This window comes from Orbicella faveolata, unplaced genomic scaffold, assembly GCF_042242905.1.
Source record: "Orbicella faveolata isolate gen_17 unplaced genomic scaffold, um_ofav_v1 contig_35, whole genome shotgun sequence".
Lineage (NCBI taxonomy): Eukaryota > Metazoa > Cnidaria > Anthozoa > Scleractinia > Merulinidae > Orbicella > Orbicella faveolata.
In genome coordinates, this window is record NW_028301564.1 from 1,552,091 (window position 1) to 1,572,546 (window position 20,456).

General features: G+C 39.6%; 2 protein-coding genes across 3 annotated transcripts; one reads left to right on the forward strand and one right to left on the reverse strand.

Annotated features, from left to right (window-relative positions):
- The first annotated feature begins 833 nt into the window (after positions 1-833).
- On the forward strand, positions 834-11,798 carry LOC110044143 (uncharacterized). The gene is made up of 4 exons (XM_020749668.2): positions 834-1,074; positions 2,155-2,296; positions 3,145-3,247; positions 11,253-11,798. The coding sequence occupies exons 1-4, from the start codon at positions 942-944 to the stop codon at positions 11,343-11,345; spliced, it is 471 nt and encodes a 156-aa protein (XP_020605327.2). The 5' UTR covers positions 834-941; the 3' UTR covers positions 11,346-11,798.
- Positions 11,799-11,806: 8 nt separating this feature from the next.
- Positions 11,807-19,092, reverse strand: LOC110044139 (uncharacterized). Of its 2 annotated transcripts, none has more exons than XM_020749660.2 (7): positions 19,033-19,092; positions 15,930-16,002; positions 15,472-15,622; positions 14,041-14,282; positions 13,817-13,837; positions 13,039-13,246; positions 11,807-12,457 (listed from the first exon to the last, which is right to left on the reverse strand). In XM_020749660.2, exons 2-7 carry the CDS (start codon positions 15,982-15,984, stop codon positions 11,968-11,970), a joined length of 1,167 nt encoding a protein of 388 aa, XP_020605319.1. In that variant the 5' UTR covers positions 15,985-16,002; positions 19,033-19,092; the 3' UTR covers positions 11,807-11,967. The 2 variants fall into 2 exon arrangements, with proteins under 2 accessions (XP_020605319.1, XP_020605321.1); XM_020749662.2 differs by lacking the exon at positions 19,033-19,092 and adding an exon at positions 17,643-17,767.
- Positions 19,093-20,456: the final 1,364 nt, after the last annotated feature.

A 20,456-nucleotide genomic window follows, 5' to 3' on the forward strand; every position in this document is an offset into this window, starting at 1 on the left:
AAAACCAATAGAAAAACACCAAAAAGTTGTTGCTAAAAGTTGAAAAAAAATTAACATGTTTGCCATGGCAAAATCAAGTTTCTGGAACAATGACATGCCATAATGAATTGTCTCCAGACAATTTTACTTTAATATCGAAGAAGTTTTAACCCGTTTAAGCGAGGCGGCATTTGTTCTCATGAATGGCTGGCCTCTGAGATCGCGCTACATCTTCACGGTTTCAGTCTTACTCAAAGACACTCAACATAGACAAGCCAGCTAAATTAAATATGCCATGTTTATTTAACATTGTACTGGCAATCAATAATAAGAAGCAATGATGTAAAATCATGCAAACACAGCTGTTTTGTAACCAAATAGGAATGAGCAGTCACCGAGATTCCCTGCTACCTGAACTATTCTCTATGTTATCTCAGTTTTAAAATGTCATTACAGTGTCGTTAGTTAACTAAATTAATTCTGACGAAACTGCTTTCAGTAAATTCTTAGACGTCGTTACTGAATAAGTTAAGTAAGACAAAATGTTAATAACGATGATGACAAAAACGGTAAGTCTAATGCTAAGTAAAGTAAGAACTAGATAAAATTCTTAAAACTTGCTGATTGCTGCAAGGTTTAAAGGAAGTACCAGATCTGCGTCTATTTAATTTTCCGACGAGCGCCGTTTAACATTTAACTCTTAGTGCACACACAGTTTACAAAGGGCAAGTTCAAAGTAAAAATTTTCCTTATGTAAGTTAATACCAACTTTCGATATGCAAATATCACGGTTTATGTGCCATTACTGTGTTTATTATTGAACAAATATCATTTCAAAGTGTCTTAGTGAGTGAATAAATTACAAGTAGCGAGCGCGAAGAACAAAGCAGTCTTGTAGATGAATGATTTAGTGGGCTCACTTTTCGCTCATCAGGCACTGAAGACCCTTTACGTTTGGCGAGATGTTTGTAACGCATTACTGTAAATGGTGTAGTTTCATCGGTCTAGCGCTGTTATGCTTTGTGTCTAAGACGTCAAGTAATGAAAGTAAATGGAGAAATGACGAGAAAGACACCAAGCGAGGCAGTACGACAGGTAACCAGTAAAAAGTCAAGAGCTTTGTCGCTTCATGCGCCACTTAAATAGACGTTCTAATTTCAATTTTTCTAAAACAGTGCACAAAAAGTATGCAGTTTTCAAGATGTATAAACTTAGTAGAGAAAAACTCGTGCGGGGATAGCAGCCGTTTGCGTTGAAAATCTACATATTAAAAAGAAAGATAGATGAATCAATTCAAGAGCAATGGACTGGTTGCAGGCTTTTTTGAAAACTTCGTACATGGACGAATTTAATAATGATTCTGAAACAAGAAACAGAGGTTTACTTGTAATAGTTTAATCATGCATTCTTTTCGTCAAACAGTTGAATTTGAGAGCCTTTTCTTCGTTAGAAATTTCACTGCAATACCAAATAGCCGCGAGGCATAGATATCTTGCCACGTCTTCGTTATATTTTGGTATGTATTATTCATCTACGCTCGATCAACAGCTGTTCAAACGATATTTCATCTAGCACACTTCTTTTATTTCTGTGCACCTTTGGTCTAATAACTAAACTAACACATAGCAACCAGAATTGTGTTCCGTCATGCAGACCAATTTACACTTGGGCAACGCTTTTAAAATATAAGAAGACGCTATATAGTATTGCTGCTTAAGAGATTCTTTACACAGCAGATTACTGCATGGTTTTTTCCTAAATTTTCAAAATTTTCCATAATTATTTGTTCAAAATTCCAAGAAGGTGAAATTCTGAAAGCAAACTGGCGTTTAAATTCTGAGATAATAAAATATATATATATTTATTTACTGAGACAGTGGCGGATCCAGACCTTGAGCTAAGGGTTAGGGCTGGGGGGCGGTTTTATTTATTTATTTATTTATTTATTTATTTATTTATTTATTTATTTTTTGCTTGCCCTGGCGGCTTTTCTTCCTTCTGCGATTTTTTTACCCAAAAAAGGGGGTGGGGGTGGGGGTGGGATGCGGGCCCCCCGGGCCCCTAGATCCGCCACTGAAAGAGAAGATTAGAATCTATAAGAATATATCCTGGTTGGTGTGTTATGTGATTGCAATTGTTACAACTTTTCCTCCTGCGACTTTCTTTGTGTTTTAGCTTTATACTATGTGTCAGTGACAACCGCTGACGAGCAGTGGGCTGGAACCGATGCTGATGTCTTCATACAAATCTTCGGAAAGAACGGAAATACATCAGCCGTGGAGTTAACTAAGTCTGGCAACCTATTTGAAAGGGGAGAGTAAGAATTATTCCATTTTCTTTCACGTCCATAACAGTACTTGGTAACATAACGCTATTTCCAGGATATAAGAGCTTGGTAGCGATTTCTTCAGCTGGGCCACGAACTCGTACTCATGCGGGAAAAGCTTCCCGGTTTTCCCGTCCGCTAGACCATCTCAGCATGCCCGACCGAGGAAGCCCGGTCGGAGGCAATGAATTACACAGTACTCGTTTTATTTGCTCTCGGCCTCTTTACACAACAGTAGCAAACATTCAAACACCGCCAGTATATTCATGTACAAATATTTAACATGTGTAAAATAACAATCCTGTTGATAAATTTACTTGAAAAATGATTTGCTCAAATTTATATAATTACCTCGCGTATATGATGTTAACGTTATAAAACGAAGGGTAAATGCGAAGCAAAGGCCGTAAAAAATGCCGCTTTTGCCACATCATTTACACCCCGGCCGGCCGCTTTTAATGATTTGCGCAGCTTCCGGTGGCGAATAGTTTTTGTTGGAAATTGTGGTTTGTGCAATAATAAATGCATAAAAATAGCGTAATGATCAGAAATCAAAGGGTCATGAACCATAACATTGTCTATAAGTTTACACTGATTTCTAGTTATGATTAAATCCAAGATATGACCACTTGTGTGAGTCGGCGTAGTCACCCATTGTTTCCCATTAGTGGAAAATGGCGCTATATAAATGTATATTTATTTATTTATTTATTTATTTGGAAAAAAGGGGCATTTACGTACCTGATTTTTTTTACGATGAGTGAAAGAGATTTTTTCACTTCAGGTAGCAGGTTTCAGTTATAACGTTTTTTTTTTAAAAATTAATCCATATTTTTCAGCGTTGATGATTTTATTTTGGTGGAAAATGCTGTTGGCTCTTTGGAAAAAGTGGGAATTAAGCGCAACGAGAAAGGTGTATGGGACGATTGGAAGTTAGAACTGGTAAGATATGCTACATGTACACAATATTTGAGAATCAATTTATACTTTGTTTCAGAATGCGCTCTCAGAAAACACCTTGGGTCCTATAAAGGCACACATTACTCTGTTTTTGCATTTTGTCGTGTTCTGCAAGGGCACCCAGCGTGACTGTTCCATACTGCAGCTAAAAAAAGGGTGTTTCCTACGAAGTTCATAGCTGAGTGTTAAAGATGTGTTCGTTCTGTGTCGCTGAGAGAGACTTTCTGTCTGTAGGGAAGATGGACCCTGCTTAGGAGAGCAAAAAGTATACCAATTTAGAGCTAGAAAAAGTCGAGCTGTTAGCTAGTGATGAATTCTTCCAAAATTGTTAGTTGTGTGCTTCTGACTATGACGGGACGCACGGGGCTTCTACTGTAAGTACCGCAGAGAAATGGTAGGAAATTTTCCTAGCATTCCTTATATACTCTCACTAGGGTTCTTCGTCTTGCGGCCAAGGAAGGCGTCATAATCTGTTTCAGTGACATGTCGATGATATCAAATTAAAACATAAACCAGAAAGGGCCTATGAAACATGAGACAAGCTTTAAACTGAAGTCACGGTATTAATAGCGCTTAAAAAGTAAATAGTGCGTTTGAGTCATTTTCGATGCTTTCAAATGATGGCCGACTCCACCGACGCCAATAATCTGAACAAAAGAAGGTCATTATATATCGGATCACGTCTAAACACACGTGAAGAAAGACTTGGGCAGGAAAAAAACGTGGGCGGACAAAACCGGGGAATCAGCCGATAAGTCAAGTAATCCCGCAATGATGAACGAATTACAGTTATTGTGTAGAAAATATCGCACAATTACACAGCCGAGGGCAAAAAAAAAACAAAGCGTGAGGAGAAACTTAGTACATGGAGCTAAGATAGATTGCCAGTGCTTTAGGTGACCATGCACGGATTACCAATGGCTTGGCCAATGGTTCGTACACGCAACGAATCGTTAAAGTCCGTAAGTAACGACCTCCGAAAGAAGTGAGCCCACCCTCCATCCCCTGAAAATAGAGGAACTAAGGTTCAAAAGTACAATTATTTTTCCAATCAGTGACCTGAATAACGTATGATAAACTGATGACGATTCAACTAGGGAAGGTATAGCTTATTCCGCAGGAGGCGTCATGAAGCGCCCTGGTAAAACAAACCCCGCAAAATTTTCATCAAGTAACAAGAAGGTACTAACAGGACCTTTTCTTCAAATTGAATTTACTAAAATTGACAACGCATAAAATGAACTTTTAATCGTATTGAAATTAAAAAACTCGACCAGAGCAGTTAAGTAGTTATAAAGCACAGTAACGTAGCAGTGCATCATGAACAGTAAATAGTTCATGAATAATTTAAGATATCTTACATCACGGTGTACATATAAAGTGCCCACCCATGTGCCAGCAACATAAATTTGAACTGGAACGAAGAATTTCTAAACGATTTATAAGAACTCAGTGTTTTTACGAACTACACCCACAGCCTTAGAGGAATACAGCCCTGTTCTCACAGAACTTTTAAAAAACAAACAAACAAACAAAAAAGAAACAAACAAACAAACAAACAAAGCAAAAAACACCGGGAAGAGATACTTAAAATAGAAGTCATTTGCGTTCCCTCATGGCGTGAGAGATAATCGCCCATATCAACTTTTTTTTCTCTCGCAAGTTCTCTGGCGTTTAGAGATGCGCTACACTCGCGTTTTAGGTCCAGGTATCCAAACCAATGGTTACCTAACTTTTTAAATTTCTACTTTAGACCCTCCCGTAAATCTACACACGTGTGTTTCATTTGTGGAAAACTGTCGATTTGCACAGTGTTTAGGTTGGAGATTCTCGCCCATGAAAACTCTCTTTTCTCTCGTAAGTTCTCGCGCGTTTAGAGATGGGCCACACTCGCGTTTTAAGTGCGGGGGGCCCAACGAATGCTTACCTAACTTTTTAAAAATGCCTCTTTTAGCCCTCCCCTAAATCTATACACGTGTATTTCACTTGTGGTAGTCTATCGATTTGGACAGTGCTTGGTAAGAGATTCTCGCATATATAAACTTTCTTTTCTCTCGTAAGTTCTCGCGCGTTTAGAGATGCGCCACACTCGCGTTTTAGGTGCGGAGATCCCAACCAATGCTTACCTAACTTTTTAAAGATGGTACTTTTAGCCCTCCCCCAAATCTACACACGTGTATTTCACTTGTAGAAGTCTGTCGTTTTGGACAATGGTTGGGTTAAAGATTCTCGCCCATTTATATCTTTTTTTCCCTCGCGTGTTTTCGCGCGTTTAGCGATGCGGCCCACTCGCGTTTTTGCAGTAGGGATACCTAAACTCTGCTTACGGGCTCTCTAAAAATGCTACTTTTGGCCCTTCACCAAATCTAGACAAATGTATTTCACTTGTGGAAGTCTATCAATTTGGACAGTGCTTAGGATGGAGATTCTCGCCCATATCAATTTTCTTTTCTCTCGTAAGTTCTCACGCGTTTAGAAATGCGCCACACGCGTTTAAGGTGCGGGGATCCCAACCAATGCTTAGGTAACCTTCTCAAGATGCTATTTTTAGCCCTTCCCCAAACCTATAAACGTGTATTTAACTTGTGGAAGTCTATCGATTTGGACAGTGCTTGGGTAAGAGATTCTTGCATATATCAACGTTCAAAAATTTTTCCTGTCTCCATTTCACTGAAAACTAAAGTCTTCTTAAGTTAGTTTAGAGTCCCTAGGACTCGGAAATATCGCCCAAGTTCCTGGAAATCGACCCAAAGTTGGTCAAAATCACGCTGCGCGTAGCCCGGTCTCGACGATTTTCTAGTCAATAAGGGAATTAAGACGGGCTATATTTCGGCTAGACTGCTCATAACCAAGCGTTCAAAAATTTTATTGTCTGTCCCTTTCACTGAAAACCAAAGTCTTTTCGAATTAGGTTCGAGTCCCTTGGTCTCGGAAATATCGTCCAAGTTCCTGGAAATTGACCCAAAGTTTGTCAAAATCACGCTGCGCGTAGCCCGGTCTGGGCGACTTTCTAGTCACTAAGTGAGTTAAAGAGGGGCTATATTTCCACCAGACTGCTCATAACCAAGCGTTCAAATATTTTTCCTCTGTCCATTTCACTAAAAACCGTGATCGTCTTCTCGAATTAGTTTAGAGTCCCTGGAACTCGGAAATATCGCTTAAAATCCTGGAAATTGACCCAAAGTTGGTTAAAATAAACCTACGCTAGCCCGGTCTCGGCGACTTTGAGCACTGTCCAAATCGATAGACTTCCACAAGTTAAATACACGCGTGTAGATTGGGGGGAGGGCTGAAAGTAGCATCTTTAAAAAGTTAGGTAGGCATTGTTTGGGACTCCTCCACCTAAAACACGCATGTGGCACTCTTCTAAACGCGCGAGAACTTACGAGAGAAAAGAAAGTTAATATGGGCGAGACTCTCTCACCCAAGCACGGTCCAAATCGATGGACTTTCACAAGTGAAATAAACGTGTGTAGATTTGGGGGAGGGCTAAAAGTTGCATCTTTAAAAAGTTACGTAAACACTGGTTGGGATCCCTGCACCTAAAACGCGAGTGTGGCACATCTCCAAGCGCGAGAACTTACGGGAGAAAAGAAAGTTGATATGGGCGAGAATCTCCAACCCAAACACTGTCCAATTCGATAGACTTCTACAAGGGAAATACGTTTGTGTAGATTTGGTCGAGGGCATAAACTAACATTTTTAAAGGGCCACGTTAGCATAGTTGGGGATCCGCACTCCAAAAACGCGAGCTTGCCGCATTGCTAAACGCGCGAAAGCACGCGAGTGAAAAAAAGAGATAAATGGGCGAAAATCTAAAACCCAGGCATTGTGCAGACCGACGGTTTTCTACTAGTAAAATACACGTGTGCAGATTTGAGAAAGGGTAAAAATCTAGCATGTTTAAAAAGTCAATTAAAGATGGTTTAAGATGCCGAGACCAAAACCGCCAGTGTGGCGCATCTCTAAACGCGCGAGAACTAGCAAAAAGAAGGTTGATATGGGCGAGAATCTCTTACCTAAGCACTGTCCAAATCGATAGATTTGCACAAGTGAAATACACAAGTGTAGATTTCAAGGATGGCTAAAAGTAGCATCTTTAAAAAGTGAGGTAAGCACTGGTTGGGACTCCCGCACCTAAAACACGAGTGTGGCCCATCTCTAAACGCGCGAGAACTTAAAAGAGAAAAGAAAGTTTTTAGGGGCGAGAATCTCCAACCCAAACACTGTCCAAATCGGTAGACTTCCACAAGTGAAATACCTTTGTGTAGATGTGGTGGAGGGCATAGCATAGTTTGGGATCCCCACACCAGAAACGCGAGGTTGCCGCATTGCTAAACGTGGGAAAACACGCGAGTGCAAAAGAAGATATAAATGGGCGAAAATCTTAAACCCAGGCATTGTCCAAAGCGACAGACTTCCACAAGTAACATACACGTGTGTAGATTTGAGAAAGGGCCTAATCTAGCATTTTTAAAAGGTCCAGTTAGCATAGTTTGAGATGCCGACACCGAAATCGCGAGTGTGACACATCTCTAAACGCGCGAAAACCCGCGAGAGAAAAAATATAAATGGGCAAGAATCTCTAACCCAAGCATTGTCCAAAGCGACAGACTACGACAAGTAAAATACACGTGTGTAGATTTGATAAAGGGCCAAATCTAGCATCTTAAAAAAGTCCAGTAACCATAGTTTGTGATGTCGGCATCAAAACTGCGAGTGTGGCGCATCTCTATACGCGCAAGAACTTACTAGAGAAAAGAGAGTTGATATGGGCGAGAATCTCTCACCCAAGCACTGACCAAATCGATCGACTTTCACAAGTGAAATACACGTTTGTAAATTTGGGGGAGGGCTAAAAGTAGCATGTTTAAAAGGTTACCTAAGCATTGGTTGGGATTCCAGCACCTAAAACGCAAGTGTGACGCATCTTTAAACGCGCAAGAACTTATAAGAGAAAAAAAGTTGATGGGGCGAGAATCTCTTACCCAAGCACTGTCAAAATCGATGGACTTCCACAAGTGAAATACACGTGTGTAGGTTTGGTGAAGGGATAAACGTAGCATCTTTAAAAAGTTAGGTAAGCATTGGTGGGGATTTCCGCACCTAAAACGCAAGTGAGGCGCATCTCTAAACGCGCGAGAACTTACGAGAGAAAGAAAGCTGATATGGGCAAGAATCTCCAACGCAAACACTGTGCAAATCGATAGACTTCCACAAATGAAATGCATTTGTATAGATTTGAGAAAGGGTCAAATCTAACATCTTTGAAAAGTCCAGAAAGCATGGTTTGAGATGCCAACACCGAAATCGCGAGTGTGGCGCATCTTAAGCTTTAAACGCGCGAAAACACGCAAAAGAAAAAAATTATAAATGGGCGAGAATCTCCAACCCAAGCATTGTCCAAAGCGAAAGACTACCACAAGTGAAATACACATGTGTAGATTTGAGAAAGGGCCAAATCTAGCATCTTTAAAAAACCCAGCAAGCATAATTTTAGATCCCGACACCAAAAGCGCGAGTGGGGTGCATCTCTAAACGCGCGAGAACTTACTAGAGAAAAGAAAGTTTATAGGGGCGAGAATCTCTCGTCCAAGCAATGTCCAAATCGATAGACTTCGACAAGTGAAATACACGTGTGTAGATTTGGGGGAGGGCTAAAAGTAACATCTTTAAAGTGTTAGGTAAGCATTGGTTGGGATCTCCGCAGCTAAATCGCGAGTGTGGCGCAGTTCTAAACGTGCGAGAACTTACGAGAGAAAAGAAAGTTGATAGGGGCGAGAATCTCTCACTCAAGCACTGTCCAAATCGATAGACTTCCACACGTGAAATACACGTGTGTAGATTTGGGGGAGGGCTAAAAGTAGCATCTTGAGAAGGTTAGGTGAGCATTGATTGGGATCCCCGCACCTAAAACGCGAGTGTGGCGCATCTCTAAACGCGCAAGAACTTACCAGAGAAAAGACAGTTGATATGGGCGAGAATCTCCAACCCAAACACTGTGCAAATCGATAGTGTTCCACAAGTGAAATACACGTGTGTAATTTTGGGGGAGGGCTAAAAGTAGCATCTTTAAAAAGTTAGGTAAGCACTGGTTGGGATCCCTGGACCTAAAACGCGAGTGTGGCGCATCTCTAAACGCGCGAGAGCTTACGAGGGAAAAGAAAGTTGATATGGACGATTATCTCTCACGCCATGAGGGAACGCAAATGACTTCTATTTTAAATATCTCTTCCTGGTGTTTTGTTGTTGTTGTTTTTTTTGTGTGTGTTTTTGTTTTTTCAAAATACTATGAGAACAGGGCTGTATTCCTCTAAGGCTGTGGGTGTAATTCGTAAAAACACTGAGTTCTTATAAATCGTTTAGAAATTCTTCGTTCCAGTTCAAATTTATGTTGCTGGCACATGGGTGGGCACTTTATATGTACACCGTGATGCTAGATACTTTAAACTATTCATGAACTATTTACTGTTCATGATGCACTGCTAGGTTACTCTGCTTTATAAATATTTAACTGCTCTGGTCGAGTTTTTAATTTCAATATGATTAAACGTTCTTTTTATGCGTTCCTGTTAAAAATGATGCAAAGTGGTCAATTTTAGTAATTTCAATTTGAAGAAAAGGTCCTGTTAGTACCTTCTTGTTACTTGATGAAAATTTTGCGGGGTTTGTTTTACCAGGGCGCTTCATGACGCCTCCTGCGGAATAAGCTATACCTTCCCTAGTTGAATCGTCATCAGTTTATCATACGTTATTCAGGTTATTGATTGGAAAAATAATTACACTTTTGAACCTTAGTTCCTTTATTTTCAGGGGATCGGGGGTGGGCTCACTTCTTTCGGAGGTCGTTACTTACGGACTTTTACGTTTCGTTGCGTGTACGAGCCATTGGTCAAGCCATTGGTAGCCGTGCATGGTCACCTAAAGCACTGACAATCTATCTTAGCTCCATGTACTAAGTTTCTCCTCGCGTTTTTTTTTTTTTTTTTTTTTGCCCTCGGCTGTGTAATTGTGCGATATTTTCTACACAATAACTTCAATTGCCGAGCATGATAATACTGCACGTGGCTCCCACTGCCAACGACATACTCAGACAAGTATTCCATATCATCTGGGTTTTTATTCCTTAAGATCTGTTTTAAATTAATTAATCAAACGCTCCTTTACGCCCGGACAAGCATCTCGATGCAAGCTCAGCGTTTATTGTGATGGCTTTCATTGGGTAAACAAGACATTTACGTCTGCTCGCAGCGCTCAACATCCATTCGTAGGCACTTTGGTATATTTAAGTTCAGTTCGTAGATCTGAACTTGGTTGAGGGGGAGAAGCAGAGGAAGGTTTATGTTGTGTAATTCGTTCATCATTGCGGGATTACTTGCTTTATCGGCATTCCTCGGTTTTGCCCCCTCGCGTTTTTTTCCTGCCCAAGTCTTTCTTCACGTGTGTTTAGACGTGATCCGATATATAATGATCTTGTTTTGTTCCAGATTATTGGCGCCGGTGGAGTCCGTCATCATTTGAAAGCATCGGGATTGACTCGAACGCACTATTTACTTTTAAAGCAGTATTAATATCGTGACTTCATTTTAAAGCTTGTCTCATATTCAATCGGCCCTTTCAGGTTTATTTTTTATTTAATATCATCGACCTGCCACTGAAACAGATTATGACGCTTTCCCTAGCCGCGAGACGAAGAACCCTTGTGAGAGTATGTAAGGAATGCTGGGAAAATTTTCTACCATTTCTCTGCGGTAATTATAGTAGAAGCCCCGTGCTTCATAAAAAAAATATACATTTCATTTTAAAAAATAGTGCCGTTTTGATTTTGCCAGTTTTTTCTATAGTCCTTCTCGAAATATCTCTGCGCGCTACTCACACTTCTAAATTAAAGCCCAGCACAAAAATCGCCTTTGCATACAACGAAACGATAATAAACTATAAATAGCTTCATATGATTTTTAGACACTCATCGATGTTTTTTTGCTAGGTCACTGTAAAGCCCGCAGGTTCTCTCGTCTATAAGTTTGCCTTCAATGAGTGGATTCCAGCCAATGAATGGGTGTACAGTTATGGTGGCTAAGTGCAGAGTCATCACCTCAACATTTGTACCAGGATAGTCTACTATTGTAATCATGAATGTTGATTCTTTACTATGTTTAGATTGCTAATTTAGTTACTCAACTGTCAAGGTGTTTGGTAGGAATAAATGAAAGAGTTTCTCTTGACAAAAGGACCTAGATATCAATGCTTGCATCCCATTCATTAGTAAAAATTTCAGCTCATCTCTAGGCTATCAGTACATTAATAGGTCCGAGATCTCAGCAATCAGTTAAAAGCCGGACAGATAATTAAAACTTTGCCTATTCAGTTCTGAGCTATACCGTAAACTGATCCAGACTAGAAGAGTTGTAACAATCCAAAAGTGAGATTTCAAGGGTGTGTATAGCACCCCTGATAATATGAACGAGCAGTTTTGATTGTCAGAGAGGTTATAGAACAGCGCGAAATAAATACAAGAAATCGTTAAAACCAAGGCTGTAGTTGTTTTGTTATTCTAGTTTATTTAATATGCAGCTTCTGTTTACAGTTAAGTACCATTCCATTTTTTGCGAACATCCCTGAGAAGTAATCCCCTACTACATTATACGACTTAGTTATTCATTATTGCAAAAACACCTTCTCACAATTCCGACGGGGAATACCTAACGAATGAAAATGTTGCCACGGGGATTCATTACATCTTTGACATGTGACAGGCCGTTTTGGCCACAAGGGTCATGCGTGGGCCAGTTGGGGGACTTGGTCGAGCTCTCCCAGTAGTAGTAGGTCTTCAAATAGGTAGAACTCTTTGAATAGTAGAGATGAGGTCCGAAATCTTCCGACGATTCTTTAGTTAGGATGCGTATCTCGTCAGGGGCAACATTGTGGCAGGTAGGGGCGATATTCTTGACTACTTGGCAATCCAAGGTCCCAGCTCTGCAGTCCACTAAGCTTCCAGTTCCTTCCTTACATGTGATCCAATGATTGATGTTAGACTTGACCATGAATTCCTGTCCAATTTGTTTCCACAAATCGAAGTTCATGGCACCCAACTGCGTCTCACGTAAGGGAGTTTTCTTTGACAAGGGAACGTCCCCGTTAGCCGGCCATGAGGGGCGTGGTGTGACAGCGTTACTTCCATCCAAAAATTTCCTATGAAGCGAAATATATAAAATAACTATGTAAACGTTACTGCTGCATCGCCCCTTGATAATATCAATTGCAGACCATCGTCTCTCGCTTATAGTGAATTGTCTTTGGGGTAGGGGTGGGGGAAAATCCCATATAAAAAAGGCGGGGGTGCTCGTCCTCTAGATTAGAGGAGTAATTCAAGGTTTTTGTTCTTCAGTGGGGTGTTGTGTAGACGAAACGTCACTATTTTTAGTTTTAGGGTGCACTCGAAGAAATAACAATAAAAAACTCTCTCATTTCCTATTTTTAACCTCCATTTCTGCCGCTCTTTAGAGTCTGGTCTACTTCCACGGGCTCTTCCCGTCCGGAGAAGAATCTAAATTGAAAAGCGTTCACCTCCTCAACAAAATCCTTTCCTACAACGCTTGAGCCTAAGCGAAAGACTCAACGAAACGCACCCATACTGCGGCAGCATACATGTCATTTAAGAAATGATCAAAAAATGTCAGCGAAACTTGTGAAGCACGAAAGAGAATACTGGTAAAGAGCAGATCTAAAGAATTACTGATATCTTTTTTACTATTCCTCTGTCTCTCACTTACGGATAGTTTGTGAAGGTATAACTGTAAACCAGTGTCCACCCTCCGCCGTCAGTCTCTTGATCACAGTAAGCCCTGAAAGTCTTTCCTGCTGGGTTTATCCAGTACACCCCTGAACCACCTTGAGGATTTTCGTCTTTTACAACTTTGCACGAGTTGCCAGGGTGCTGCTTGTCTTCACCGGTTTTCACAGCGGGAGTGGTGGGTGGAGCTGAAGAAAATGATGGAGTGAGAAGATCATAAGTTATGAAGATCTCCTCAACGGGTGAAACACAGGGCAAGTAATGCCAATTATCTACATACACTAATCACAGAGCATGCTAATACACTTGCACAGAATACTGGACCCTGGAAAGTAGGCACAGGATACTAGGCATAGCACAATAGACACAGTACACCGGGCATAACACAGAGCACGGGACACATCGCAGAGAACTCTGGTCAGTGTAAACTTAACACTGGACACAGAAAACAAAACACCTGACACTGAAAAGTAGACACAAGATACCAGACCTAGTACAATGGATGCAGTACACCGGTCATATCACACAGAGCAGAGCACTCTAGACAGTGGACACGGGACACTGGACACTGGACTCTGGAAAGTAGGTATAGGACACTACACACAGCACACTGAACACAGTAAACCAGGTCTAGGACACAGGGCACGGGACACATGGCAGAGAACTCTGGACAGTGGACAAGGAACATTGGACACCGAACACGGAACACTGGATAAAGGAGATTTCTCCGAGCTAACACATTATCTTTTCTGACATACCTTGGGTTGGCTTTCCTCTTTCTGCGGAAAAAAAAAGTCAATTGGATTCAGTAATCGTTGCTAAGAAGAAAAGATTTCAAATAACTACCAACTATTAGTAACTGCCGATGGATGTTTTCATTGGCTTGGCCATCATGGTATATGAGCCTTTATAAGTCATTACTAAGTCATACCTTATCTGAAACGTTCCTGTGCTTAGAGTAATGTATAAACGGCCTACTTACGTTTTTGGCCACAGTAGCGGTAACTCCCAGAAGGCGGCGCGGGCAACTGATACACTAAGAAGTTACCCGCACACCTTTTAACCTTGACGTAGACATATTTTGCGCAGCAGTTATCGCCTTCAGTGAAACACACTTTCTTTCTTCTGGCATTCTTTCCTATTCTCTTCGGATTACCACCAATCATAAAACCAGGATAACTGGCCCCACACGCTGGTCCAGGTTTACAGGCAGTTCTTTTTAACCTGTGGAACCAAAGACAGCTCAGATCTACTCAAGAAAACCGTGTCGTGTGTGAGTTATAACAGCAAAGTTAAATTAAAGACAGATCATTTGTTAGTACTACAAGGAAATTTTCAAGGTAGAAATTTTTTCAAGGTAGAAACATCAACTCGGAAAAAAAATCCGAGTTCCAGATGGGATTTGAACCCACGAGCCTCCGTGATCTAGTCGGATGCTCTTACCACTGAGCTCCTGGAGACTCTATGGTGAGCAAGGGTGAAATGTGGGTCTTTGACTGGAACCGCATCGCGCGGTCACACAGCCAAATGATGTCTAGTCGCATATGAACTCACTAACTGCATCGCGCAGTCACATTAAGGCATATCAAAGATGCAACCAACCACCCTCCAAAGTGAGTATTATAAGGAAATTTTCAAGGTAGAAATTTTTTCAAGGTAGAAACATCAACTCGGAAAAAAAATTCGAGTTCCAGTCAAAGACCCACATTTTACCCTTGCTCACCATAGAGTCTCCAGTAATTCAGTGGTTAGAGCATCCGACTAGATCACGGAGGGTCGTGGGTTCAAATCCCATCGAGATCATTTGTTATAACCTGAACATAGGGATGCTTGAGAGATAAATACACGCATTCATTCGTTTATTTCACGTCCCCTTGAGGCTTTCCAGTGAAATATATAACCATTAAGATAAAAGGTTATGGAGAAAAACAAAAACAAGATATCTTATACTAACAACATTCCTCTGAAACTTTGACGAATCAGTATTTTTCCTAAGCTTACGAAAAGATTTGACTTCCCTGAATTCAGTGTGTAAAAGAGATAGAATTCCACGGTTTTGTTTACATGAAAAATATGTCTACGGAAAAACCAGGATACCTGCAAAAATGAACGTCTACACGTATTCATAAGGGCTATCCTCTCAAAGAAAAATTAAAAATAAATAAAAAAAAAGTTATCCTTCAAAGCCTAGTTATTTTTCTTCATCATATCAAAACTTCTTTTCTGTTCTAATTTTGAGTAGCTGGGCGAGGGAAGCTCGATGACTGATAACTCATAAACTGACTGAACAATAAGGGGAATATATTTATTGAATGAACGAAAATGTACAAAATGTGTAAATTTATTTGGCGCTATGTTAATTAGACCGTTATGGTGCCAAAGTGATGACAAACTACCAGCTTCTTCCAGTTACCTGTTTGACAATTTAAATCCTGCCCTTCCGGTAAAACGGTACCACTTCCCCGCGCGTAGATCATCCGCGTCGCTTTTCCCAAGATCTTGGGTGAATCGCCTTTCTCTGTCAGCCTCATTCAGCTCTTTGTATGACGAACATGGGTTTCTTGCTATTAAAATTGACATTATAACTTGTTCAGACGACAGAAGTTGTACTATAATAATTTCTTTGCAGCAGTAAGCGGTGAATGTGTCGCGGTACCCTCATGTTGCTAGGTAACGCGACAAATGTAACATGCTGACATATCTTCCTCTTATGTATACGTCAATACAATCCTCTGACCGCTAGCACAATTTAGCCTTTTTTGTTAACTTTAACTTAAGGTTTTACTAACTAATTTTAACAATTCGATGTAGTCATTGGACTGGGTTGTGATAAATTTAGGCTGTATTTAGCAATTAAATTGATGTGTTTACCTCCTTTGGCGGCATGGACATATGACAGCAAAACCACAAACAAAAGAAGCTTCATCTTGAGTTGGAACTAGTTCTGCGCAAATTAAAAAACAATGAATGAAATGAAATAACTTATTACAAACATGGATCATTGGATAACGCAATTCGAGAGTTTTCATTGGCTTAGCCATCATGGTATATAAGCCATTATACCATGCTCTACAAATATGGTAAGCGTACGGGTTATTTTTGGGGCGTTTTTATTTTTATTCTAGACTAGTTATCAATATATATATTTTTTGGGGGGGGAGGGGGGGAGCGCGTTTTTATTAAAACAATTATTCCACTTGCGCTTGTTGAATATGGGATGATATAGACAACTCGGCGTTACAATCCTCGTTGGTTATCTACCATCTCGTGCAATAATTGCTTAATCTATTAGGCAGAAAGATGAAAGTAACTATTGTGAAGACTGTGGGGTCTGAGAGCTACGTCCCATATTTCGTTGAACTTGTAATATATTGCAGTTAGGTATTAGTGGATTACGCGTTTGCTTAGAATAGAATAACTCGAACGCTCGCTCATACTAATGCAATGCATGCCAATACCTCTCAAAAACGTTTAGGAAATTAAAAAATCCTTTATTTTTTATACGAATTTGATGTATTTGAACATGGTTGCTCAATGTTATAATTACGGAAACGGAGGATTAATTGTTAAGCAATAAAATTTACAATCATATTAGCTACTGAGTGAAATGTCACTTTGCTCAAAATTACCATTAGTTGTCTTGAGTAGAGACACAGTTCTGCATTTGAATACCACACACTAACAAATAAATGTTGTTTTAAACTCCCGCAAAGTACATGTGAATGTGGCATGTTCCGCATGCAGAACATATTGTACAGTTTTCTATGTTCAAATTTGTAAAAAAAAAAAAAACTAAATGTCAGTTGTAAACGTTTTTCAATAAAATCAAGCTTCTTTCAAAGCTTCTGTCCTAGTGTTGCCATAAGCAAAACTTCTTAGTCAAACTTCTTTAAAAGAAACGGTACTGAACGAAAACGCCACTCTTGAAATAATAATTGTTGAAACAGATTTTCTGAATTTCCCCTCTTTACATTGCTACATTCATTTACTTTTTATCCCTCCACAAGTTACAAAGTGTGAAGCGAACGCAACTGATAATAACCACTTATAATCACTAATGATCACTTGAGATCAGTTTTCTTCCTTGATTTCCCATTCTGTTCTTCGCTGGGGAACATCAAATTGCTGTTATATACTTTCTTACGTGTAAATCAGGTGATAGAACGATTGAGACAAAGCTATGTTTTAAGCATTGGCGATGCACCCAGTTTCACGTTTTCCAAATATCCTCGGCTAAGAACGAAACTGTTCGAATAGGCTATTGCTTATTTGCCTTGCCCTCGATTTTAAACAATTATAGTTTTTTCGGCATAAATTTTATATTATCATCCTTTCGTATTCAGCTTTCGTAATCGAAATAGCTTACTCGGCCAGACTGAGGAACTGTTTAAAGGAATAAAATTATGTTGTAATAAGTATTTTATATGGCTATAGCAAATATCTGACGCGATCGGGGAACTTTATATTTGGTGTCGACTAGCAATTGTTTAAGGGCGATGCTTTTACAAAATGGCTCTACATGTAGAAATTAACACTTATAGGAACAATAATTATGGAGAAAAAATGACGAGTTAGAGATCTTACCTTGGAAAAGTTTTGCTTTTTGTCTATCCTCTTGAACGAGTACCGTGAATAATTATAAAAAAACCGAAACATTTAGGTAAAAAACCTAAAGGTTGCTCTATTGCTATATTACACTTCTATTGAAGCCTATGTCAACATTTAGACACAGAGCAATTAAAACAAACCATTTTCATTAAGCATGTTTGTAAAACTATACATTTATTGAAGTCTCCGGTATCTTGCTGTGTGGACGTTTGAGTGTCATTTCATTTTTCTCACCTCCCAGTAAGAAGATAATTAGAAAAGTATCACCATCCTTTATCAATTTATCTCAATTCTGGATAAGGGAGCACATTTTTCCACATTTTTCGCAAGGGTGTAGAGCGATATTTCCTCCTTGCAGTATAAGCTATATTAAGCCCTTACCAAAATTTAGCTCTATTTAACCCTATAAAAATTAACGAGGCCTGTCAAACCGCACATTACTTAGAAAATACGAAGGTTAAGCTCGCCGATTGTTATTCATAGCTGTTTTTGTTTTCTTTTTTTTTCCAGTCCAGTGCTTGTAAAGCGTAAAGTATCACATCGCTTGCACAACACACCTTTCATCGACGGATTCTTTTAATATTTTTTATTATTTCCTCTTAATTCTAGCGTGGTTTTTGTGAAGCATAACGTGCCCACTCACCTGACCATTTACTTTTAAGTCTTAGCAACCGCGGTCAAGTCAATAAGTTTTCACAAAGGCGAATATAGATGTATAAATAAAACTCATGACAAAAGCCCCCACTAGTCCTTAAAAAACCCACTCTTTCTGCGCATGGTCAGTTGCCCAGCATAGGCACATCTTCAATCCTCAGTCTCTTCCCAGGTCATGTGGGGAGTGATTGGGTTTTGTTTTTTTCTGACCACGGTCGTGATATATTTTCCTGCTATTCTCGCTCTAGGAGTGTTGAGAAGGCAACAGTTTTGCCCATATGCATGCGTTCTTGTTTTAAGAATCATATATTGCTCTCTGGCAGTTATTGAGTTAATGAAGGCAAACAAACCCGATTTAATTAAGGACTTGTAACTCCGTTCAGTTTCATTCAAAAAATGTAAAATGAAACAGTGAATTGTGTCAAAGTGAAGGTAAAGAGAGAACTTCCGTGGCAAGTCGACTCTACCACTCACAGGCAACTCAAAATTTAACGTAGGAGGGCAAGAGGTGGGAATATCTACCACAGCTCAAAATATTAAGCATATTTTTCTTATTACAATGGCGCTTCATTTGTCCATTTTGTTTGAGAGTAACGTTCCCTGTACTGTTTTTACAATGAATTGTGCCCTTACAAGGGCTATAATGAGACTAATTTTATTTACTAGCCTAAAAACCGAGGGAAAAAAAAACCGTAAAATAGAGCTTTCTTACCTTTACGGCAGTGCCTTCCTGAGTGCCTTGGTCGATGTAACTGCGATTTTGTTGATTTTTCACGTCGCGTTATATTATTACAAATGTCTCTTCACTTATTAACTGTCAATACGCCATGTCACATTGCCACCTTAAATTATTTACAGACACTCTGGCGTTACCGAGCGTTACAGTTAGCATGGCATCTGGCACGCGAGAAACTACAATAGTTGAGGACTTAAGTTTGTGTTGTCAGAGGCTAGTGTCAAATCGGTATGAAAAACGTTGTGGGTTCGACTTTCGTTAGCCGGCTTAGAAATTTGCTTTTTCGCGAAAATTCGACTTGCGTCCGCTTTTTTCATTTACGCTTTCAGGCAAGTCACAATTTCACTCATCCTTATTTACATTTGTCACTTTCAAATTATCGAGCCTTGCAAAAATAAGAATCCTCGCTTCTCGCCACAAGCCCAGCCGGCTGAACTTCCAAGCGGTATCCGGGTTCGGCTGCCGTTAGGTACCGAGTTGTTTTCCTTTTCTGAATAAACGTCATTGTAAACGAACGGGTAAACCATTCAGTTCAGTTTTGAAACAGATTTTTCGCGCTCGGGTAAAGCAGGGAACCAGATTTAAGACTCAGGTTGGCATTACTCCGATAATGGAGAAAGATAATACCTCATGTAACATATTTGTCTCATTGTCATCTGTTAACTAGTCAAATTTATTATGAGAAGTGAGTACAGTATTGTAAAAATAACCCCCAAAATGATTAAGATTAAAATACGGAAGCCCCAAAGGGACATCCACTTATACAAAATTGGAGTTCGTTTTTCGAAAATGGGAGTTTGCTTTTTCGAAAATGGGAGTTTGTTTTTCCGAAAATGGGAGTTTATTTTACAAAAATTGGAGTTTGTTTTACGAAAATGGGAGTTTTTTTTTTTTTTTGTGAAAATGGGAGTTTGTTTTTTCGAAAATGGGAGTTTGTTTTACGAAGATGGGAGTTTGTTTTTCGAAAATGGGAGTTTGTTTTTTCGAAACTGGGAGTTTGTTTTACGAAAATGGGAGTTTGTTTTTTCGAAAATGGGAGTTTGTGTTTCCGAAAATGGGAGTTTGTTTTTTCGAAAAGGGGAGTTTGTTTCACGAAAATTGGAGTTTGTTTTACGAAAATGGGAGTTTGTTTTTCGAAAATGGGAGTTTGTTTTTTCGAAAATGGGAGTTTGTTTTTTCGAAAATGAGAGTTTGTTTTACGAAAATTGGAGTTTGTTTTACGAAAATGGGAGTTTGTTTTTTGAAAATGGGAGTTTGTTTTTCCAAAAATGGGAGTTTGTTTTACGAAAATTGGAGTTTGTTTTACGAAAATGGGAGGTTTTTTTGCGAAAATGGGGGTTTGTTTTTTCAAAAATGGGAGTTTGTGTTTTCGAAAATGGGAGTTTGTTTTTCGAAAACGG